At 38.3% G+C, this 26,181-nt stretch overlaps 1 protein-coding gene across 5 annotated transcripts in view; it reads right to left on the bottom strand.

Annotated features, from left to right (window-relative positions):
* The window catches only part of SORCS1 (sortilin related VPS10 domain containing receptor 1), a 606,810-nt gene that overhangs the window by 267,156 nt on the left and 313,473 nt on the right, over window positions 1–26,181 (bottom strand). For all 5 annotated transcript variants that reach the window (XM_056120469.1, XM_056120468.1, XM_056120465.1 and 2 more), the window contains exon 3: window positions 15,897–15,996. In XM_056120469.1, the coding sequence (XP_055976444.1) occupies window positions 15,897–15,996 (100 nt within the window). The remainder of the gene's footprint in view (window positions 1–15,896; window positions 15,997–26,181) is intronic.

Genomic DNA, 26,181 nt, shown 5'->3' on the forward strand with positions numbered 1-26,181 from the left:
CCCAGACACACTGCTCCTGGGACCTTGTTTACATGAGGGCCAGTTTCTACCAAATAACTGGGTCCGTAGAATTTGGCTTCCAACCTTATAAAATGTCAGCATCATCATACCTGCAGCGTAATAGAAGGTGGGAAAAGAAAATTAAAAGACAGTAATACTTCTGGACACACTCATATTTCTCAACGATCATGTCTTAAAGCTACTTTGTCTGCCAGGGATTCCAGCCTTCATAGGGCAAATGGGGAGCTCTCAGACAAACTATTTCCGGTTTTAAACATCATCACAGACAGGAATATGGAGTTGACTTTAAAATTAGCACTGATAACTCATCTGAGCTAAAGAGTGCTGGGTGCCTGACTTCCTGCTTCCCTTTCAGCTGCCAGGGAGCAAGCCAGCTCTGCCTAAGGCAGAATGGCCCGGCAATTAGCAAATCACTATCAGGAAGTCACTGGAGAGCTCTGAATAAGTGAATCTGGGCTCAAGCTCTAAGCAGTGTTTCAGATTTTGCCAGATTATTTTGTTTCTTTAAGAGTTTCATTAATGCGGACAACTAAGATGATTTAGTTAAAAACGCACCTCAATCTTCTTTCTTTTTTTTTCCCCCAGAGAAAGCGTACATTTCTCTTTGCAGGTCACCCTTCTTATTTGGGGAAGAAAAAAAAGACAACAGAGAAGAATGCATCCCACCGGCTACACTGGGCTTTAAGCCAGAATCACAAGTTCTGCAGGGGTAAGAAGCAATAGATTTTAATTGGTGGCTAGGGGTAAAGGTCAGCTTTCTTGGAACAATGGACATCTATGGTGGTAATGGACTGAGCCCTCTGTGGGAGTCTGTAAATGTCAGTAATGTACTTTCAAATGGAAACACAAAAGACTTGGTCTCACAGAACAAAAACAGCATTAGCCAGCAGAGAAAATATGTAAATTGGTTAGTTAAGTAATGCATTCAAAAAGCATAGCTGTGGAATCACACAAACATACTAAATACCATAAATTCAAAGGAAAACAGACTACTTCAAAAATAAGACAAATGCCTTTTTACGACCCAACAACTTTTTCCGCAGAAGTTCAGTTCTTTTTCCTTGTCATCCTCTAGAATTCAAACACTATAATTATTTGAGCCACGCTGGAGGGGTTTGGCTCAGAAAGCTACATCCAATCCAGTGCAATTTGGGTTGGTTTGAAGGAGAAAACACCAACATTTGTTAAGAAATTGGAGCTGTTCTCTTTCAAGGAACTAGGGACCACTTTTATAAATCAGTATGGGAAAAGAACTAGTCATTAATGGTATAGCAGTGGCACCTCGTGACTCCTTACAAATACTTGACCACTTACTTTATTGCCGTATGTCACTCCATACTTCTCACGTTGTCTTGGTCCCAAATAGTAACCTACTGCCATTATCTCTGTGCTCTATTATACATTTACAAAAAAAATCGAGTGGCCTACAGATAGTATAGTGGTTAAGGCCAGTTCCTTAGCATTACATATGGTCCCAGGATGGAGCTCACCCACACAGCAAAGCCTGGCAAGCTACCTGTGACATATTCGATATGCCAAAAACAGTAACAACAAGTCTCACGATTCGTTGTGAGATGTTACTGGTGCCTGTTCGAGCAAATCCATGAACAATGGGAGGAAAGAACTACAGTGCTACATATGGTCCCATAAGCACCACCAGGGGTCACTCCTGAGCATAAATAGTACCTGAGTATCACAGAGCATAAATAGCACCTGAGTACCACAGAGCCCAACCTCTGCAAAAAAAAAAAAAAAAAAAAAAAAAAAAAGTGGCGACTGTGTTTATAAATAATAAAAATTAAGATGCGTAATCTCTCAAAGGAAAATTTCAGGGGCAAACTATTAGGGTTTTAGGGTTTGAAGTATATATTATCAAATTTTTAACATTTTAAGAAATTACCTATATCAATGGTACCTGAATGCTCTCACTTCCTTTCATATACATACTGTCCTCCCGTTGTTCATAGATTTGCTCAAGCGGGCCCAGTAATGTCTCCATTTTGAGACTTGTTGTTACTGTGTTTGGCATATTGAATACGACACCGGTAGCTTGCCAGGTTTTGCCATCCAGGCGAGATACTCTCCGTAGCTTGCCGGGCTCTCCAAGAGGGGCAGTGGAATAGAACCTGGCTCAGCCGGACTGGCTGCATGCAAGGCAAATGCCCCACCACTGTGGTATCATATTTTTAAGTTGAGATAACATTTGGAAAAGACCCTACTTTTTGCATGCTCATAATTCTAGTACCTAATTCTCACTAAATGTTGGTTCAACTAAATTACATTTTCTTATGGTGGGCATCAGAACTTTGTGTCATATGAGCATGTTACTTTGGGAAACTAAGTCTTCTCAGGCTGCATTCCAGCCTGAAACTATAGTCCTCTCCAAACTCTTGGGGCCATTCTCATTAGAGCAAAGCAATCCATCATCTTCTGGCCTATGCTGCTTATTAACCACATCCCTACAATGAAGATGGTAAACTCCATAAGGGCAATAAAGGAACACTTATTACATTTTTTAGTATTCAACTAATTTGTTTGTGAAGTGCTGGGCACAATTAGGTAGCCAATAAAATGCATGCTAATTTATTTCTTTTTGGATGGGGATGAAGGGTACACCTGGTGGTGCTCATGGAATACTCATAACTCTTTACTCAGTGGTCATTCCTGGTCCTGCCAAGATGGACAATATGTGGTCTCAGGGATTAAAATAGGATTTGCAAGAGACATAACTCCTATACTATCTCCGATCCATATTTCTCCTTAAAATTTCCTGACCCTGATTTCTCCTTAAAATTTCACCTCTAATACATCTGAAAAAATGAGTTACTTATGGTAAATACTAAATATAGCAAACTTTAAGTACATTTTCATTTTATATAATTATATTTTTTTAGAGGGGCTATACCTACTGCTCAGGGATAATTCTTAGCTCTGTTCTCAGGATTTACTTCCAACTGAGCTAGGGAAAGATGTGCAATGCCAGCGATCCTACTAGGGTCTGCAGCATGCAAGGGAAGTACCTTGCCTCCTGTACTTTATCTGTGGACCTCTTAATTAATTAAATCTTAATAATGTCACAACTGTCCATTTGTTTAAATTATTGAAGACAGAGAAAAAGTTTATTTAAAAAAGTTATAAAATTTATGTTAGAGCTATAATTCAATTGGGTCATGAATACTTAATTTTACTCATTTTAGTTGATGAAATCACAAATTGTCAAGCTTTAAGAGTCAACATATACACAGATTTATCTATTTCATACATGTAAATCAATCAAAGCTCTCTGTGCATTGTCATTTCTGAACAAAGATTCCTAGCAACAAAAAAATGACAGTTTTCATCTTTCTTTTCTCTCTCTCCATTGACAAATATTTACTTCTCTGTGATGTCTTTCTTGGATTCCCAAAGATAGAGCTCTATGTACAGAGCTATTAATATAAATGAGTTTAGATCTGTAGTTAACCGTTTATGCATTGGTCTCTTTTTCCAGACCGCAAAATCCTTAAGAGAAAGGGCACACTGTCTCATATTTCTCCCATAATTCCTAGTCAGTGAATAATTTTTACTGAGCTGACAAATGACAGCATAAGTTATAATCTGAAACATATTTTAACAACAACAGATTATAACCAAAGCATTTTTTAAATGTTTTCTGTGTGTCAGGCAATTTTCTGTTTTGCTTATTTTAACTTTTATTACCTTATGACAATTATAGTACACCTATCACCGTTTTCTTTAAAGATGAAGTTAATACCAAAGAAAAGTGCAAATAAGACCTTGTTCAAGGGTAAGTAACTAGTATCTGACTTAACTGGAACATAAAGCCTGACATTATATTAATAATTGTGCAGCTAATGACTTCACTTGGCAGAATTTTACAGAGACCACCATCAAACAGCAAACGTAGCTCCGTTGAAACTGCAAACAGGTGCTGAGTTATTACATGAACAAATACAGGAACTGAGCGATGCGCACATCAGTCCCAGAGAGGGATGGGAGAGGGAGGGCTTACACTCAGGACAGACCTTCTCCCAAAGACTGTCATTACATTAAGTGCAGCAGAAGCAATGACACTGGAATCTGCTTCTGGGGAGCTGGGATGCCTAGATCTAGCCCTGCCAGTCTTCCACACTTGAGTCATAATTGTGTTTTCCTTCATGGAAAAACCAATTTCAGCCACAGCCATTACCATCTTTTACCTCTTTGGAAGCACTCAGGAAGAACAGAGAGATAAGAGCAAATTGAACTCCCTTGAAAATCTTAATAAGTAACCTGATAAATTATCCCTTCTCTTTCTAAGAAATCTCAAGAGATTCTTGATCTGCTGCTGAAAATATTTATGATTTTTTTCCATTTTTACCTTGTCTTCATTGCACCTTTTGGATTAACTTTCCCTCATCACTATTTTGTTACTTCAAATTCTTTGCCGAAACCTCTGCTACTTCTTTGCTGGTTTAACATCTGTGTTTTTCCTCCCATCCTCCTTCTCTTATCTGTGAGAGACTGTGCATTCAGGGTGTTTTATTGCTCCCCATTCTTTGTTTTGGGGATTCATCCACATTGTTCTTTTCTCTAAGATAGGCATGTTCATTTCCTGGTAACAGAATCTGTCAATCATGGCAATATTTAGTATTCTAGTCCCCAAACAAACACACACAAACCAAGCAGAGACTAAGAAAGATAGCACTTTTTGCTGGTCATTAAATAGTATGACTCATAAGTCTTGCCTTATTACCTGTGAGAGATTAAGCCCATTGTATTATCTATAAGCTAAAGTTGCTTTTGTTCTGCAAAAGGTATCAGTAAGTACTTGATGTGGAGAATTGTGTAATGACTGAGAAGCTGGACTCCAGTAAATCTTGAGGTGGATGCTTAGAGGAATAGTCTTGGTCTTGGGCAAGAGAAGGGTCAAGTTGGAAAATGGAATGGCAAAATGGGAATGCTTTTATTCCTGAGGCTGGTGCAGTTATTTCCAATTCTCCAGAGGAAGAAAATATAGTTTTATTAAAGATTCATCAACACTGGCTTTTTGTTGACAGCCCAAGAGAAAGCTGGGGCCAGACCTGATATATGGGAGTGAAACATCCGCACCCTAGTAAATATGGCAAATCTCCTGTAGCACCAGGCATCCATCTCCATCCATCACAAAAGCAGCGGAGGCCATTCACTGGAAATAAATGTTCTAGATACAGTATGTCAAACACCGGATGATGGAAACCTCTGAGAAACCACAGGGAGCTTGTTGGAAGCTAACAGACCAGAATGTTTAAAAGACCCCTGACCATTTTACACAACAGACGGTAGCTTGGAACCAACCTGAAACAATGAATTTGACCTTCATGAAAGGGTAATGGATGGGCCTTTAATGGCCAGGCACAATTCAGAGGACAGGAGCTATAATAAAGTGAGGAGGAAAAGCAAAAACAAAGCAGACAACTGTATTAGTAGACAACTAAATAGACAATGAAAAATAAGTAGCACTGTAGCACTGTCCTCCCACTGTTCATCGATTTGCTGGAGCGGGCATCAGTAACGTCTCCATTGTGAGACTTGTTGTTACTGTTTTTGGCATATTGAATATGCCATGGGGAGCTTGCCAGTCTTTGCCGTGAGGGTGGGATACTCTCGGTAGCTTGCCGGGCTCTCTGAGAGGGACGGAGCAATCAAACCCAGGTCAGCTGCGTGCAAGGCAAATGCCCTACCCACTTTGCTATTGCTCTGCCCCCAAAATAAGTAGCACTGTTGCACTGTACTCCCGTTATTCATCAATTTGCTCAAGCAGGCACCGGTAACGTGTCAACAAATTGTGAGACTTGTTGTTACTGTTTTTGGCATATAGAATACGTCATGGGTAGCTTGCCAGGCTTTACCGTGTGGGTGAGATACTTTTGGTAGCTTGCCGCACTCTCCAAGAGAGAAGGAGGAATTGAACCCAGGTCAGCTGTGTGCAAGGCAAACGCCCTACCCGCTGTGCTATTGCTCTGCCCCCAAAATGAGTAAAGGCAAAGGCCTTTCCGTTGTTCATCGATTTGCTCGAGCGGGCCCAGTAACGTCTCCATCGGAGACTTCGTTGTTACTGTGTTTGGCAAATCGAATACGTCGCGGGGAGCTTGCCAGGCTCTGCTGTGCGGGCGAGATACTCTCGGTAGCTTGCCGGGCTCTCCGAGAGGGGTGGAGGAATCGAACTCAGGTCGGCCATGTTGGCTGCGTGCAAGGCAAACGCCCTACCACTGTGCTGTTAAAAATGAGTAAACAACTAAATTTTTAAAAATTGATTTTCCAGGGTTGAAGGGATAGTACAGTGGGTAGGTCACTTGTTTTGCATGTGGCTGACCTGAGTTCAATCTTTGGCATTCCGTAGAGTTGCCTAATCCCTACTAAGAGTAACCCCAAAACTCAAATCTCGGAGGAAATCCTAAGCATTTCTGGGTGTGTCCCTCAAACCAAAAGTAAATAAATTAGTTTAAATCTGTTTCCCAGAATAAGATGAAACAGATGGTTTATTGTGCACCCTTGAAATCTTTTGACCTTTTCACATGGACTTCCCTTCCTGAATGGGCTCAACTCTCCACCTCACCATGGAAACAACTTACCTTTTGAGACCCAGGCAAGAATATAAGAAATGCATAGCTTTTAGATGAGTCTTCATACTTGGAGACTAATTTAGGCTTCCACTCTCTCCCAACTCAATTCATTTGTTTAAAAAGAATAAAACCAAAAGGCAACATTCTAATTATTTCTCCATTGCTAGAAAATAGTCTACCAGATGCTAATATGTTTAAACTTTAAAAATATATTATGTAAACTTAGAAAAGGGTGATGCTCTTTGTATCTATCACCACTCCCTATCTATTTAGCTCTTTCTTTCCCCAAACAAAAATATCACTTATAAAACTCTGGCTTCTGAAACCGATTTGCTGCAAACCTAATCTACGTAGTCTACATACAGATCAATTATATTTGTTATTATTAATTTGTGATTGGACTGGAGTAATAGCACAGCAGGTAGGGTGTTTGCCTTACACGCAGCCGACCCGGGTTTGATTCCTCCATCCCTCTTGGAGAGTCTGGCAAGCTACTGAGAATACCCTGCCCACACGGCAGAGCCTGGCAAGCTCCTCATGGCGTACTCGATATGCCAAATACAGTAACAAGTCTCACAATGGAGACGTTACTGGGCCCGCTCGAAGCAAATTGATGGACAATGGGAGGACAGTGCTACAGGACAATGCTACAGTGCTACAATTTGTGATTAATATTTAATGTATTCAATATGTAATTTATAAAATAGACATAATATCTCAAAAATGAGAAATAATAAGTCATGAGGATTTTGAAAGTTTTTTTTTAATTTTTTTTCCATTTTTTGCTTTTTTGGTCACACACAGCAATGTTCAAGGGTTACTCCTGGCTCTGCACTCAGGAATTACTCCTGGAGGTGCTTGAAGGACCATATGGGATGCTGGGAATCAAAAACGGGTTGGCCGTGTGCAAGGTAAATGCCCTACCCACTATATAATGGCTCCAGCCCTGATTTTTTTTCTAACAGAAAAATATAGTTCTATATTAAAGAGTATGAGTAGAACTAATCTGATAAATTCAATATTCTTCCTTTTCTTTAACTGGTATCAGAGAGATACAGGTAAGTTTCAATAAAATCAACTGGACCCTCGTAGTTGATGTATTGTGATAAAAGATCGGCATTTTACCATTTATTTATTCATTTATATTATCATAAGTTGCTTTAATTTAAATTGCAAGAAGTACACAGCATTCAAGTATAGTTCTGTATACCGAGGGGGAATAGCAATATCAGTGTGTGACCCAATATACTTCTCTGGTGTCTAGGAATCATAAGAAGTCCCCAGGCTCATTCAGGGCTTAAAAGAGAGTTTGCCATGGGCATTGCTTCTGGCACCTTGCCCTGGTTTCAAACAGAGCATTTGCACTTATAATTCTACAGTTTGTTTGAAAGCTTAGACTTAGTAAACTGTTGTAAGTCACCCAGAAGGGGTGAAAATGTAGATGTGACATACTTTCAGTGGATCTGATTTGCTTTTTGAAGGTTCACAAAGAGTATAGAACAATGCTCGATGAACTGAAATAGTATAAGTACTCTACAGTACACAGGAGGTATCACAGTCTATAATCTTACTGTTCAACCAACACAGCCTGTAGGAAAGTAAGCATCCATTGACCAAAAAAAAAAATAAGTTAATTTTATTGATATTTGGAAAATGCCACTTTTACAATACTGCTTACTTCATATGACATGTTTATTTAATGAATGAAACATACGTTATTTTTGAAAGATTAGAGGAGCATGCATGATACAAAGGGACAGATAAAAGAGCTAGCCTGGATGAGCAAGTGTTGAATGTCTGCCAAAGGAAATGTCATGCACCCCCTTTGATGTATTATACAATACGCTTGTTCCTCTTTGCCTTGCCAGATAATGTTGAGTGAATGTTATGCAAAGTTCTGGCACTTTAAATATTAATCATCCTCTTCTTGGCTAAGAAAGATAAAATTCTACATTATGACCTAGAAATGACTAAAACTTTTGGAGATTTTCTTTTTTTTTATTAGCCTTGTTTATTCATTTAAAAGAATTGATTTCATAATTAAAGAAAATAAATGAGTCAAAACTGGACTCATTGCTATTCGTTCCTTTCCTTCGCAAGTTTTTTCTTCAGAATCCAAAGCTCAGTTAAGTTCTGTGCAAACCCTAAGTAGTAAGCGTTAGACCTAATGTCTATACCACAACTATGCACTTGTCATAGGGAAGTCTACTAAGCTGATTAAAGCACTTTATTCTGTCAAGGACCCTACATTATAAAGAGTAAACTAGACAAGGTCAAAATAACCCTAATGAGAAAGAAGAGAGAGAAAAGTTCTAGAAAAGAGAAGCATATGCTTCAACAATAAGAGGAAGTGGAAAAAAAATCATTAGTGGAACCGATATAGAGAAGTGGCATTTGAGGTTTACAATGTCATTACATTTTTACACACCAGTTACATACGTCTTTAGGCAAGTTATTAAACTGTTTGATTATTTGTTTATTTGTTATTTATTATTTGTTTTGATTACTGTTCCACAGCTCTGAAATAATAAAATGAGAAGTAGAATCTGAAAACTCACACCACCATTCAGGTTTTGATTCATTTATTCCATATGTTTCCCCCGAAGTGAAATTGGCAGTCTGCATGCCACTTCCCTTGTACCAAAAGTCACATACATAAGAGAACAACCAAAAAAATGACATGAGAAGTAAAACATGCCCTGCTATTGTAAAGAAAAGCAGTGTAGAAGGTAATGATCAAATGCATTTTGTAGAAAGCCCCATATCCAGTGAGGTAATTAAAACCTAAACATCTGGAGAAAATGAAGTGTTTATTCAACGCTGGCATGTATCAGGAGACCCGTATGAATGATCAACGTGTTCTGCAGTGTGAGAGTCTTATTTATAGGATGAAAGTTTGGGAAGACCCTCTCATCAGGAATGATACTAACTAAGTGGTGCTAACATAGAAATGAGAAGGAACAGTGGGTTGGAATGGTCACAAAAAAATACAAAGAACAAACACTCTCTAGGTTTTTCTTGATACGGAACAATAATCTGCCAATGAAAAGTAATAACAACTGAATAAACTGACTGTCCCAAACAACAAAGCACTGTTTTCTTATTCTCTCTCCTTTATGAATTTTACTTGAGAACTTAATCTTTGTAGATTGTATACAGTCTCTTGGGAAGGGAGACCAGCCAAAGTTTGGTGGGAGTAATGGGATAGGGATTCTAGAAAGACACACGCAGGGTGTAATGAGGTTTCTTTTTATTTATTTATTTTTTCTTTTTATACTTACATTTTTATTTGATTTCACAATGGAAAAACCAAAAACATAATTGAAAGACTATCAAAATAAAGAGGAAAATACAAGTATCTTTTGTTTGAGATTAAATTCATCCTTATCATGATTTTAAGATCTACAGCTCAGTGGAGTTTAGTATATTTAAAATCCTGTGCACCCATCACCACTAATTTCAAAACACTGTACCATTCTCCCAGGTGACCTGTCCCTCTCCCAATCTGTCTTGCTCCCACACCCCAACACCACAAACTTACTGTCTTTACACACTTGACTTCCCTGGATATTTCATATGAATGGACTCTTACAAAATATGGCATTTTGTAATTTAGTTTCTTTGAGCATAAAGTTTTGTAGATTTGACTTGTTGTAGCACATATTAGATAACTAGGATTCACACCTCTTTCTTTATGAGAATACGTAAGTTTTGGCCTGAAGATTTAGGTTTCTGACTTGATTTGAGTTAAATTTTCTGTATGATATGAAGTAGGACTCCCAATATATGCTTTTGCTTATGAATATTCAGTTGATCCAGCACGGATGTTGAAAAATCTATTCTCTCCCCTGCTTATTCTCTCTGCTACAGTCTTGGCTCTCCTGACAAATATCAATTGACCATAGAGAACTTGGCTAAAGTTTGGATTTTTTGATTCCATTCATTGGCTTGTTCCATTCATTGGTCTATCAGGACCATACTATTTTATTTTATTTTTTTAATTTGTATTAGTGAGACACACATGCTAGGGGAAAAGGGAGCTCAGATAGAGAAGGGAACACCAAATAAAGAGTGTTGGGAGGATCCTCCCAGGATGAAGAAGCATGCTGAAAGTAGACTATAGACTGAACATGATTTTCACCCATTGCCTCTTTTGCAAACCACAACACCCAATAAGAGAGAGAGAACAAAAGGAAATGCCCTGTTACAGAGGCAGGGTGGAATGGGGGGGGGGGATGGAGGGTGGGAGGGATGCTGGGATCCGTGGTGGTGGGAAATGGGCATTAGTGGAGGGATGGGTATTTGATCATTGTATAATTGGAACCCAAGCACAAAAATTTGTAAGTCTACAACTGTACCTCATGATGAGGTTTCTTTTTAGAAAGAACACAAAGTCAATGAGAATTTAAGAGCAATGGTGAGATTTTACCATTGATTTCCTTTTTCTTGGTGATGTCCTTATTAGATCTTCCCCTCATTCTTTACAACCTAGCTATTCCAGGTACTGATTAAGTCACTCCAACTGTTCCTTTAAGGTACCTATTAAATCATCTTTTCCCATAGCATATTATATGTATGCAGAAAATAAACTACTTCTGACAAGGACAACCTTTGGGATTTATCAGGAACTGGAGAGTGGGTGAGTGTTCTCTATCAGAACTTGGTGACAGGTAGCTAGTACTGCATTCTCCTGGACTAGGATCCACTCTTCCTTGTGTTTTGGAATTATACTTGAGTATAATATACTTGAGACCAGGGACAAGATTTCTTTGAAAGAGAATGTGCTGAGCTTGGGTAATACCTGGAAGCATCCCTTCTGCATCTCTTAGTAAAGGTTTACTAGAGTGACCAATAATGGGATTATAGTGTTATACTGGAACAGACACATCCAGAGAAGCTGTTATGATTTACATTAGGCTTGCAGAGAAACCGCCAATGGTTGATGACAATTCAAACTGTAAATAAGGACTGCTTTGTTTTGGACACTGATCTCAGTAATGTTCCTAACAAGCCACTTGCAAAGCCAGGGCACAATGCTCTGCCATTGGACACACGTTGATCGAAGAACTGCTCTTGTCCCCACAAGCTGCTAAAACAGCAATAACAAGAAGGCAAAATGGGTTTCTGGGAACACAAAACAGTTATCCTGACACTAGTTTTATTCCATTTGCTCCCACAGAAGTGAAAAGCAAAGAAAAGTATCTGGTACAAAAGATGTTAACTTGCTAGATAGCACTCTAGAGACGAAAATAATTAATACAACCATTTAAAGGAGCAGCCTGCCTTTTTATGAGGATACAGAAGTCCTAAGAGAATTGGAGCAAACTTGAACGTCTTTGTTCTGCCTAATTAACAGAGCCTGGCATTTCTTTTCTTCTTCTCTCCCCAGTTGTTCAAAACATAAGCTATCATTGATTGGGAGAAGTAGATTTACACTTTAAAATGTAGTGCAAGTACTATCCCCTTTGGTTCAAATATAGCCCTTTGTTGGGGGAAGCATATATTTCATGGTGATAAATTCACCTCTTAAGTAGAAAAAAAACTATACACACATATACTGATATGTCAACTTTATTGATTCTTTATACCATTGTAAAGACCTTCATTGTCCTCCAACATTTCTTAAACCTACCAGTAACTCAGAAAATAACCCTGAAGGCCTCATTTATCTGTGGGGAAAAATTTTCTTTCTCTTAGGTTCTCCCATAAACAGTGTGATTTAAACAGCAGATCTGCTTCTGCTACTAGCAGATAACCAGCTGAAGAAATCGAACCCTCATAGTCATGGACAATACAAAGACTCCTTCTCTTTCTCTGGATATGGGATCTGCCAAGTTTTCATGATAGCTAAAAGCCCATGCTGATGGCTACAAACCCATCTTAATGTCATCCATATAACCACAGATTAAGAATGAAGGCTGACTGATACTGGTATACTGATGAGGGGCTGGGATGTTTGTGGGTCTTGCAGTGATTCTTTGATTCTTTGATTAAGCCTTTGAGCTACCTCTGGACTTGAGAGATCCACTCTTCAAATTCTACATATGTGAACAATCTCAGAATCTCCAATTTGCCTCTACAGAGCATGCAACTATAGGAAAGTTTATGTTACACTCAATAGTTGGCATCCTATTCCTTTTTCATATTTCTCTCTAAGGGTATCAATTAAAATAAAACAATTCTGAGGTCTTCTCCTTTATTTTCTTTTTATCACTTTACTATGAAAAAATGTACATGGCTGGAAGTCATCAGCTATGATGAAGCAAATTCCAGAGATCTTTTGATTTTAATTGATCACATTGGTCATACTGCACAGGACATTAGAACACAGGACCTGTAGGAATGCAGTGATACTTCACTTCTCTTTGCACCTGAAGTTGCACAGTACTTTCCCTAACAGTTTGCTGAATGCAGAGCAAACTTTACTAAAAAGTAAACACGGAGAAATTTATACAATAGGAATCTACTAAAAGTAAAAAAAAAAATAAAGAACCAATTAGGTCTTAAATAAAATAAAGCAAGTTAACTTTCTCAATTTTAGGCTATAAGGCTGATCACATCATTTACATTGGTGGTTTTTTACTCAGGTCCGTAGACTACTATCAGTCTGAAGAAGTTTCCAGCCAGTCCATGGAGAAGTTAACATTGTTGATCTGACAGTGGGTTTTCAGCTAGTATGCAGAACAGCTGGAAAATCCTAAAAGCCACTTGTTCACATGTAATTGTTGGTAGACCATTGAACCATCAATAAGGACAATGTTATGAGATTAACATTTTTTATACTGTGGCCATCAGCCATTTTGGCTGTTTAAATAAAATTAAGTGGAAAACAAGACGTGGTTCTTCAGTAATTGTATTTCTATTTTAAATACTTAGTAGCCACGGTAGTTAGTTACAATAGCATCACGCAGCTTAAATATATTTTGACCATTCTAAAAAATTCTACTGAACACTCCTATTTATGGAAGTTCATCACACTACTAATACTTCCAATAAGTACAAAAAGGAGGATAAAGTGAGAAAGTAATCTCTATTTAAATTTTGTGACACTGTGCTTTGGGCTGGAGCGATAGCACAGTGGGTAGGGCATTTGCCTTGTATGCAGCCAACTAGGCTGACCCGGGTTTGATTCCTCCACTCTTCTTGGAGAGCCCGGCAAGCTATTGAGAGTATCTCGCCCACACGGCAAAGCCTGGCAAACTACTCGTGATGTATTTTATATGCCAAACACAGTAACAGCAAGTCTCACAATGCAGAAGTTACTGGGCCCGCTCGAGCAAATCAATGAACAATGGGAGGACAGTGATAGTGACAGACATTATGCTTTAAAAAATAAATAAACCACTAACATTTTTGCATTTATATTTTGGGCTAGCTGTTTTTTTTTTTCTCAAATTACCTGACAGAACCTTGACTTAACTGGCTAATTATACTAAAGAATTTGAAAAATGTAGAATCAGAAAGAACTTTATGCTTATATACTTGGTTCTCAATCCATACCTAGCAACTGGGGAGCTTGCTTATGGTTGTCTTACCTGAATTCTAATCCAGAACCTAGTTGAGGCCAGGACTTAAATATTTGGGGATCAACTACTTCTTTGAATGCATAAATTGGAAGATAACTGTTGAGAGTTGTTCTCATATACTCTTCACAGTCCAGATAAGAAAATACAGAATCTACCCAAAGTCACTAAGTTACTATTCACATATCTGAAAGGAGGAGTAAGTTCATGTTGACATTACCATGAATTTTTTTTAATTTATTTTTTATTGAGTCACTGTGAGATACACAGTTACAAAGCTTTTCATGACCAGGTTTCAGTCTTACAATTTCCCAGCACTACAATGAAGATTTTTTTGTTTGTTTTGTTTTGTTTTTTAAAGAACCACACTAGTGATGATAGGGAGCCCTAACCCCTCCCCGTGATGTTCAGCTTGATGATATGCATCTGATAGTTTAGTGCTGAGGCCCAATAATATGGGGCTAAGGCTCAGAAATGCTCAAAACCATGGGGTAAGCCTGTTGGAACTTAGGGACCATGATCCTGACAACCTTCCACACTGTGGGGACTATGCACCTGGGATTAAACTCAGAGCCCCACACAGGTAGACATGTGTTCTGCCAGTTAAACTCTCCCCAGCTTCTAGAATATGATTTAAGGTATATTAATAAATATGATTTTCTTATTTCTTCATGAATATTGTTGTATAATTTACATAATAGAATTTATATCTGAATTCCTATTTTGAAAATGCATGTTTATAAAAACCAAAATAAAAATGTACCAATTACCTCCTGAGATTAACAAATCTTTCTCATTTAGACATAGGGGCTATGGAGAGAGAGCTCAGAATTCAGAATGCAAACAGTTCCCAAGTGCAAAGACCCACTTAATCACCACTTAATCACCAGCACTATATTGGCTTAGTCAGGTGGCTTAGTCCTGGAAGCCTTTAAGCACCTCCAGTTGTGACCCACTTGTTCCCCATCTCCACTGGGCCTGAGCAGTGCTAGCGGCATCACCAGGCTCTAGCACTGAGCTTTCTGATCTGGTGGCCGCATATTCCCAAGAGTGGCCTTCAGGGTCCCTGTGTTCCGCTTGGTAGTACTCCTCAAATGAACCAATACATTGATTTCCTTCCTCAGAAAATAACATCTCTTGATAGCAGCAGCATAATGTTGCAGAAATAGTATGACTACCAGTCCAAAATCTGAATTGTTATTTCAGCTGTGACCATAACTCTGTGATGGGGGCAAATTACTTCCCTTCCACAAATTTGAATTTTCTCATCAATAAAACTGCAGAATAACCTCAAAAGCTCCTGCTAGCAGTGCCTTCATTCTAAAATTCAGAGCTGAGGAATCCAACCTGACAGAGAACATTGTTTTTACTTCAGTTCTAGCTGGTTTTCTTAGTTTACATTCAGGGTAAATAGGGGAAAATCAATCCAAAAACTGGTCGGCCCTCTGTATTGTCAAGGCCTACCTGATTCTCATGACTGGTGGGACAGAGCTTTTACAAGTGTCAGCAGCATCCACTCAACAACATTCATTCCCTGTAGCTGCCTTTCAGAAATGGTAATGACAGACCTACCCCTCACCCTCCTACATTCACAACTGCTGATCTGAAAATTATGATGTGTCAGACTTTTTACCACTTTAACTCCATCAAACTCATCTTTATATCTATAATCCCCACATACTGTAATGGAATTTTAGGTGGCTAGAGTATCCAACCAAGGCAGAAGACACATCATGAATAAGTAGCATGCTGAATATACATTTCTTACCTTACGCTTATTGGTAGGACACACGTAGAGATAACTCAAAATTGTTTTCAGCCCAACTTTATCATTTAGCTTCTCATAGGTTGTTCCATAATCAGTCGACCTATAATTCAAAAAGAGCATTAATGAGGACAAAACTATATGCCATTCAGGTGCTTGTTGGTATAATTTATGTTTTACTTAGAATGGCTCTTGGGGAAGTTTCTAAATGATTCATGCAGTATATAATGATGCTTAATTATGTACACAGTAGCATCATGCGAGTGTTTAACATTTGCATTTAAATTGAATTGGTAAAAATTAAAACTCCATCTCTCTCTACTGCTCCTTAATATATGCACACATTGCATACAGAATGTGGTTAATTTGAAAAGAAAGTAGGATATTCCTTGAACTGACCAAATACAAGGAGGTCTTAGATTTGACATTTCCAAATTTTTGCTTTATTTATCTCTAGCATAGTGAAAAAGCAGGTTCTTTCTGATTATCCACAAATGGTGTTTTCTTTTATGATTCATAGAAGGAGAATCAATTGTGTCAAAGGTTACTCTGTCTTTTCCTATTATTTAAGAGAAAAACCATGTCTTCGAATAACTAGAATTCAACAGTCTTACTCAGTGGCCTTTTCTAATGTTAAGCAATGTAGAATACAGGGTACCCAATTTCATGACTATATTTTTTCAAGTGATACTCTCACTTTTGTCTAGCCTCTGGTCAATGACTTATTAATTCAGAGTGAATAAATAAGACTTTATTCAACTTTACTAAGAAAGTTTATATATACTTCAAAATTATAACTGTAGTAGATAACATTTACACCATCAGTATTATTACTTAATTTGAAGACACCAATGGAAAGAATCTAAGTGATCTACCACTAGCTTCTTAAACTGTGGGCTATCATTCACATGGGATGATATACCTGAATATACAGGTAAAGGTAAAGGTAAAGGCCCTCCCGTTGTTCATCGATTTGCTCGAGCAGGCCCAGTAACGTCTCCATTGGAGACTTTGTTGTTACTGTGTCTGGCATATCGAACACATCATGGGGAGCTTGCCAGGCTCTGCTGTGCGGGCGAGATACTCTCGGTAGCTTGCCGGGCTCTCCGAGAGGGGTGGAGGAATCGAACTCGGGTCAGCCATGTTGGCTGCGTGCAAGGCAAACACCCTACCGCTGTGCTATCGCTCAAGTCACATCATATTTTAAATAATTTTTTCATTATTGATAAATGCTTGATTTATATACTTATATATATATTTATAATCTGGGATTACATAAAAATTTTAGTCTAGGGGCTGGAGATATAGTGAAGTTGGAAGGATTCTTGCTCTGTACGTAGTCAAGCTAATCCCCAGCACTGCACATGATCCCCTGAGCACAGAGCGAGAGCCACATGCCCTGCGCACTACCAGGTATATCTCTTCAGCAAAAACTAAGTAATTAATGAATTAAATAAAAAAACCCCAAATAAAAAAAAGGAAAACAAAATACAACCTTCAGGTCAAAGAGGTTTAAATGAAGAGTTTAGACTCTCTTTTGTCTTCAAATTTTTATTTAGTCACTTTGATTTTAAAACAATAAATGCTGTTAAGAAAGAATTTCACACCCACAACCCACCACCACAGAGGAGACTTCACCTGTTCTTCAAGGCCCTCTTCCAAGTCCCCACTACCCCCTGTAAACAAACTTCTTCTTAGAATTGAATTATTATAGTTTAGGTCACATGCTTACAATAGTGTTGATGCTTATAGTTCTGGTGGACACATTTACTTCACCTCTATGATAGAATTTAAATTCAGGAATATAAATCCTGAGTGAGTCCTGTGTTAACTCTATAAACGTGGTTCCCCACCCCCCCACCCCACCCTAGCAAGTATAAAATTTATTTTCAGTACAGCGGGTAGGGCGTTCGCCTTACAAGCGGCCAACATGGCCGACCCGAGTTCGATTCCTCCGCCCCTCTCGGAGAGCCCGGCAAGCTACCGAGAGTATTCGATATGCCAAACACAGTAACAACAAAGTCTCCAATGGAGACGTTACTGGGCCTGCTCGAGCAAATCGACGATCAACAGGAGGGCCTTTACCTTTTATTCTTTATACACACAGGGAATCTCTGTGAAAATATAATTTATTCCTTTACATTTTAAGCTATCCCTAGAAATACCAAGCTCTGTGATCAGGGCTAGTAGAACAGCACATTGTTCCTACTCTCAAGAATCTATTTGAGAGATGGAAATATAAATTAAAATTGTGTTAAATGTGATAAAGATATGAGTTATACATAGAAAATAAATTGTGTTTAATTAAGTTAAATATGCAATCATTCATTTCCAACACTAATAAGAGCAACAGATTTCTGCATAACAAAGAATTAAGTAATTAAGAGATTTTCTTTCAGAGAATCTGGGTGCATTTCCTCCTACAATTTGTACAGATAAAATGATACTTGGTGGCACTATTTTATAGCATCAATATTTCACAGATATTACAATTAATGCCATATAGGATTTTAATGGGCTGGAGCGATAGCACAGCGGGTAGGGTGTTTGCCTAGCACGCAGCCGACCCGGGTTTGATTCCTCCATCAAGCTTGATAGCTTGGAGAGCCCTGCAAGTTATCTAGATTATCCTGCCCACAAGACAGAGCCTGGCAAGCTCCTCGTGGCATATTCGATATGCCAACAGCAGTAACAAGTCTCACAATGGAGACTTTACTGGTGCCTGCTCGAGCAAATCTATGAACAAAGGGAGGAGAGTGCTACAGTGCTAGGATTTTAATCGCACTCCAAATCACTGAAGATAAAAATATTATGCAAAGTTTCTTGAAAAACTATTGTGTTTGAGAGATGGATAGGATTATAAAAACTGGTGAGAGCATCATAAACCAGCAGGCATTCTGGGTTGGTTCTGTGCATATCAGTGGTTATATTAAGGATTACCTGTGCCCTTATGTCCAATATAATAGCCTGAAAGCCACTAATATTTCAAGAACATTTTAAAAATATTTGAGGAACAAATCCAAAATATTTGTCAGAACAAATCTTATATAAGCACCACAAAAAACTACTTTAAATTCTCCTTTCATGTACATCTTTTTCTTCCCCCGACTCACAGCTCATGTAAAACTTCCACCCTAAGTAATGACTGAAGTCTTATCTCCTTACTTAGTCCAGTCCTAATGGCAGATATCTGATTTCTGCGTTAATTTGGTCTTCCAGAGGTGAAAAGTATGGAGGGTAAATAAGAACATTCTCCTGTTACTAATATTTGCTTGTTTGCAAAAATTTACTAGTCTTCCTATTGCTTCTTCTTTAAAGTACTTTTCGGTTTATATAGCTTTCTATTCATTACTGAAGGTGCTTTATTTTTGTTTTGTTTTGGATAGGTTTTGAATCGCAGAGGCAGTAGTTTCAAGGCTTATTCCTAGAACTGTACTAAAGGATTACTCTCAGCAGTGCTTGGGTGTTCCTGAGTGTTACTAAGGATCAAATCCAAATCAGACACCTACAAGGCAAATCTCTCTTTGCTGTACAATTTCTCCGGCTCAACACTGAGAGTGTCAACAACAAATATGCAAGTGGATAATCTTCCTCATGCAGCTGGAGAGATAGTGCACCGTGCACCCGGCCAACCTGGATTCAATCCCTAGCACCTCACTCAGTCCACCAAGCCTCATCAGGAACGATCCCTGAGCACAGAACTGGGAGTTAACCTAAATCAGTGCTGAGTATAGCCTCATAAAATAAATAGAAAAATAGATCAATAGAATTATAAATAACAAACCAATAAAATAATAAAAAAACAAATTGATAAATATATAGACAAGAAAAGTCTACCTGTGTGGTGGTGAGATGATGAGATAATCTTATTGCAATGTACTCTTATGGTAATGTAACTTGCCTAGTGGATTATTAATAAATTTCTCTCTTATGTTGATTGATATAACATGTTTCCTAACTGAGAAAATAGGAAAGAAGTTTCAAGAAGTAGGGACCAAGTATACACAATCAGGAATTATCTATAGAGGGTGTGACAGGGTTTTTTTTTTAATAATTTTGATGAATTTCATCCCTGCACCACTCAATGAATACCTTTACATTGAAAAGAACAAAAATAGAGACAATAATGAACACATAAGGAATTTCTATTGACCCATTCTCAATTCTGCATATCCCTGTATGTGTCTGATCAAAAAATTTACTTGAAATCCCCTTGTAATAAGAATGGATGATCATGTCAGAATTACCTTCATGACTTTTTTCCAGATTTTTAGTTATATTTTATATGATTGTCAAGCTATATATTTCAAGATATCTATTATTTTGTTCTAGATTTTTTGTCATTGTTGTTTAAAAGTTTAAAAACTGAATAAAACTTGATAATTCAGAGTAACATTTTTAAACATTAATATGCTATAATAAATGGGGGAAATTATGCATTTTCACATATCCAAATGACATGAACTGATAACTATTTTACAGAATAGAATTATATAGTATGGGCATGCATCATGAATAACACTTATCAACTAGGACACATTGGTAGAATGGTTCAGCACTTGGAAAACAGTTGACCAATAGTTATTGCCCCAAGTCTGAGAGTTTACTTCTCCAACTCGCCATTATGACTCCTAGATCTCATCAGTACCCAACAACCAAAATCTTGAGATGAGTAATTCTTGAAAAATATTTTCTAGGAGTCTAAAAGATAATCAATTCTTAGTCCTCCATATATGTCAAACAGCTTAAGCTCCTGGGAAGGAGATAGATTTGAGAGCACCGATGTACCTTAAAGATAATTTTTGGCGTCCATCTGCAACCCCTTCAGAAATAGCCAATGTTTCTAGTTATCATTGTTCTGTAGGAACTTTGGGAACTGCAGTCATGTGAGATGTGGGCTGTGGACCAGCAGAAGAGAGATGGACAGTTGAGCAACAAGAAGGCTGATGATGAGCATATGTACTAGCTTTTAAATATTCTAAGTATCACTCCTTTGTATGGAGGAGAAGTGGGTTTTCCAAGACCAGATAAAAAGTCAGGTTATGTTTGATTGTATTTCAATCATTTGCTTTGGAATTCTGGTTTTGACTATAAATATATACACAAATACACACTGACTAATTTGAATATATAATGGACCCCCTCAGTACATATTTTGTGTAGTGTTTTCCAAATCTAATTGATTATAAGATTCATTCTTGAAGCATAGTTCATGTTATTAATGTTCTGTGTAACATACAATGGAAAATACAGTATTAAAATTTTAAAAATGCAAAAGAAAGATTACATTTATGATTTCATTTTAAAAGGGTGGAAATAAAAATAGTTTAAATTAATTCAATTTGCAACAATAAATGTTAGTGTATGCTAAATATAAAGTAACTCCTGCTATAAAAATGTAAAAAGTAAAGCCATCTTAACAAATATCTATATTATACAAATCTTTATTAGGTAAAATATAAGCTTCCTTGAAATGTCAGCTTGCACCATTTTTGAAAAACATTTCAAAGTGAGCAGTTTTTTTAGGTTTTTACAGGCTAACTTATAGATGAAAGACAGATCTTCTGTCAACACCTATGATATTCTAGAAGAATATCAAAAGCTTAATAGTAAACATTCCAGGAAAATAAATACAACTGATTAAATCAATATTCACATATTTTGCTTTGATACTTAATCCTCATACTATCATTAAAATATATCTTAGTGACATTAAAATAAAACAGTTTGCATGTCTTTATTTACGTATGTATATGTGCAGAGATAAAACTAAATAATCTGAGAATACAAAAAAAATCAAATTTAAGATATGGCACCTGCCTTTTAAAACCATAATTGGTCTTGTAGTGATGGCAAAGTTCTCCCCCATGTCTGTAACAAAATCCAATATAGGACTCAACTAGCTTCCACAAGAAATGGCTGAAATCAAATGTGTGATTTGATTTACTCCAATATAATCTATAACCGTCAATATAACCATCAAATGACATAAAACAAAATAATCAAAGAATGGGGGAGAGTAGGCTGAGTTGGGTGGGGGTTTGGCTCTCTTGTGGAGAGTAATGCCTTCGACTATTGTGTGAACAAAATCCTATCATTAACAGCATTTCATTGTCATTGTCACTGTCCTCCCGTTGTTCATCAATTTGCTCAAGCGGGCCCAGTAATTGTTACTGTGTTTGGCATATTGAATACATCACGGGTAGCTTGGAGGCTTTGCTGTGCAGGCGAGATACTCTCGGTAGCTTGCCGGGCTCTCCGAGAGGGGTGGAGGAATCGAACTCAGGTTGGCCATGTTGGCCGGAAAATAAAATAACAAGGAGAATTCAAACTGGTAAAGAAGAAGTTAGTTTATCACTAGATATAGTGGGCATGGCATTGTACATAGAAAGCCTAAAGACTCCTAGAAATTATAAAGCTGTACAGCAAAGTTTACATAAGTAATAATACATAATCAATGCACAGAAACTGGTTGCATTGTTTTATGTAAATCTTAATATAGAAGAGAAATTTTAAGAAGTGATTCCACTGTTATTGGACCGTAAAGAAAAAATCTAGTATCTAGGAATCAGTCTAATAAATGAGGTAAAATACCTATTTAGTGATATCTATAATACACCTATAAAAAGAAGAAAGAAGGAAATAGAAATATTCCTTATTCATGGATTGGAAGAATTAACATTGTTAAAATGACCGTCTTATCCAAAGTCATTTACATATAATAAAAGATCCTCCATTAAAACTCTCATCATATTCTTTATGGATATAGAAAATACTTCTAAAATTTATATGGAAACATAAAACTCCCAGGGTATTCAAAGTAATTCTGAGAAAAAAAAAAAACAAAACAAACAAAGAAATTAGTCATTACATTTCCAGACTTTAGTCTTTCCTACAGAGCTGTACTGCTCAAAACCACCTGGTACTAGAATAATGACAGACTCTCAGATCAGTGGAATATATAATCGAGAGCCAAAATATAAGCTCACACATCTAGGTACAATTAATTTAAGACAAAGAGACTTGGCATATGAAAAGGAGAAAAGCATCTCTTTAACAAATCATGTTGGGAAACTGTCCACATGCAAAATAACGAATTTTGACCCCTATCTCACACTGTATCTAAAGATCAATTCAGAGTACACTAAAGACCTTGATATAAAACCTGTATCTATAAAAAACACTCAGGAAAACACAGGCATTACTTTCCAAGATCTTCACCTCAGAGATGTCTTCAACAATAATATCATCTCATTGCCAAGGAAGACAAAAGCAGAGATAAACAAATGGCACACTACCAAACTAAAAAATCTTCTGCACTGAAAAGAAATGAGACCAATACATATAAAAGACACCCCGTGAGAGGGAAAATATATTTTCATATGACACATCAGACAAAGAGCTACTTTCCAAGGTATATTAAAGTTTTCTGAAAGCTCAACAACAAAATAAATCCCATCAAAAAATTTGAGGAGAAGATAAAGAAATAAAGATGGCAAACAGGCACATGACAAAAAAAAATGTTCATCTTCACTGTTAACAGGGAAACGGAAATCAAAATGACAATGAAATAACAATTCACGACAGCAAGATGGTTTATATAAAAAAGCCAATATACAGTAAATGCTATCAAGGATGTGGTGAAAGAGACACTTGTTCAATGCTGAAGGGACTGTTGCATAGTTAAACTACTGTGCCAAACCATTCAGAAATTTCTAGAGCAGTATAAATACAGCTTCCATGTGGCCCAGTCATTCTGCTATTACCTACTCCAAGAACATAGTACTGTAGCACTGTCCTCCTGTGGTTCATTGATTTGCTTGAGCGGGCACCAGTAACGTCTCCATTGTGAGACTTGTTGTTACTGTTTTGGCATATTAAATACGCCACTGGGAGCTTGCCAGGCTTTGCTGAGTGGGCAGGTTACTCTCGGTAGCTTTCTGGGCTCTCTGAGAGGGGCAGAGGAATCAAACTGCGTCTGCAGCATGCAAGGCAAATGCCCTACCTGCTGTGTTATTGCTCCAGCCCACTCCATGAACATAGAGTATTAATATATATATATATATATGTTGTGCGCATGTGCATATCTATATGAATGTGTTTCTATGACGATGATATTTACCATAACTAGAATCTAGATACAACCCAATGTCTAACAGCGATCACGATCACAATCATGATCATCCTGCTGTTCGTCGATTGCCTTGAGCAGGCATCAGTAACGTCTCTTTCGTCCTAGCCCTGAGATTCTAAAAAGTGCCACATTCAAGGCTCTTTCAGGGTTAGGAGAATGAGACCCATCATTGTTACTGATACTTGGCATATTGAGTATGACACAGGGAGTTTGCCAGACTCTGCCATATGGGCAGGTTACATTTGGTAGCCTGCCAGGTTGTCCAAAGCAAGAATGAGATAAAAAGATGTCCTGTGCATCGGGAGCTGAGTTTTATAGTCTCAGGGTCTTGGCCATCTATGGGATTACACGGCGCTCGGTGGGGGGGGGGGGGGGCAGTTGGTGGGTGTGACCCTTGCCTACCGGAAGATGAAGGATCTGGGTGGAGGATGCTCAGCCTCGATTCGAGCAGGCTTGGAGATCTCAGCCCCGGGACCCACATGCCTTTGTTCCTCTGACAGTACCTTCATGCGGGTAGAGAGTGATCTCAGCATGGTTGTGGCTGGTTCTGGAGGTCTTTGGCTGCTGGGGCTCTGCTTGGGGTGAGGAGCGAAACTCAACCTGCCCCCCTCCAAGGGGCCCCGGCGAGGACAGCCAGGCATGGGGGCAGGAGACTCTGCTAACGGCAGATGAGTTAATAAAGAATTTGTGGTAGGTGGGGCTGGAGTGATAGCACAGCGGGTAGGGTATTTGCCTTGCAAGTGGCCGACCCCAGTTCGATTCCCAGCATGCCATATGCCAATTCATCTTTACTGCTAACAGGGAAATGGAAATCAAAATGACAATGAAATAACAATTCACACCAGTAAGAATGGTTTATATGAAAAAGCCAGTAAACAGTAAATACTATGCATGCCAATTATTCCTGAGCACTGCCAGGAATAATTTCTTAGTGGAGAACCAGGAGTAACCCCTGTGCATCACCAAGTTTGACCAAAAAAGTGAAAAAAAAGTGGTAGGTATACACTATGAGAAACATAATATATTTGAGAAAATATAAAACCTTCTGGTTTGCTCCAACTTGGATAAAATTGGAGGGTACTTTGCTAACTGAAATAAGTTAGAAATTAAAAGATAAATAAGAGCTTAGAAAATCCCCAGCGCAAATAAACCCTGAGGTATGAACAAATGACCTGGAAAGTGAAGTGACTAAAAGACATATGAAAGGGAAAGGTCCATGGGACAATGGTGAAGGAAGCCTGAAACACTTATGGAGAGAGTGACACAGTAGCTTTACGATAAAATTGTAACTTAAACAGTATTTTAGATTATGGTGCCTCATTAAAAAATATCAAAAGAATTATGGTAATTATAAAATCAAACGATAAAAACTACAAACTATAAAATCCAGCTCCCGGACGAGAACAGTGCACTCTGTCCCCGCGCCTGGCTGTTCCTCGCCGGAGCCCGTTGGAGGGGAGCGGGTTGAGCTTTCCTCCCCACACCAACCAGGGCTCCGGCAGCCAAAGACCTCCAGGACCAGCCACCACCATGCTGAGACCACTCTCCACACACCAGGAGGTACTGGCAGAGGGACAAATCCACGCGGGTTCCGGGGCCGAGATCTCCCAGCCTACTCGGATTGGAGTCGAGCATCCTCCACCCAGATCCTCCAAATTCCAGTAGGCGGGGGTCACACCCACCACCTGGCCCCCTGGCGCCGTGTAATCCCATCAACGGCCAAGACTCAGAGACTATAAAATCCAGCTCCCGGAACCGCGCGGCTGCATTCGCGGCCGCGCATCATCTTCTCAGGACATCTTTTATGACATCTTATTATTTCATTCCTACTTTGGACAAACTTTCAGGCTATCGAATGTAGCCTGCCCACAGGGCAGAGTCTGGCAAACTCCCCGTGGCGTACCAAATACGCCAAAATACCAGTAACAATGATGGGTCTCATTCTCCTAAAGAGCCTTGAATATAATCTCAGGGTTAGGATGAAAGAGACGTTACTGGGGCCTGCTCGAGTCAATCGACGAATAACAGGATGATGAAATGAAAATGAAATGAATAAAATCAAACAAATAAATCGCATCATTTTTATGAAGAAAAAATATTCTGACAGATGACAAAAAAATGAATTTTTTTGGGGGGCTTACAACATGATCCCAG

This window comes from Sorex fumeus, unplaced genomic scaffold, assembly GCF_029834395.1.
Source record: "Sorex fumeus unplaced genomic scaffold, SorFum_2.1 ptg000043l, whole genome shotgun sequence".
Taxonomy (NCBI): Eukaryota; Metazoa; Chordata; class Mammalia; order Eulipotyphla; family Soricidae; genus Sorex; species Sorex fumeus.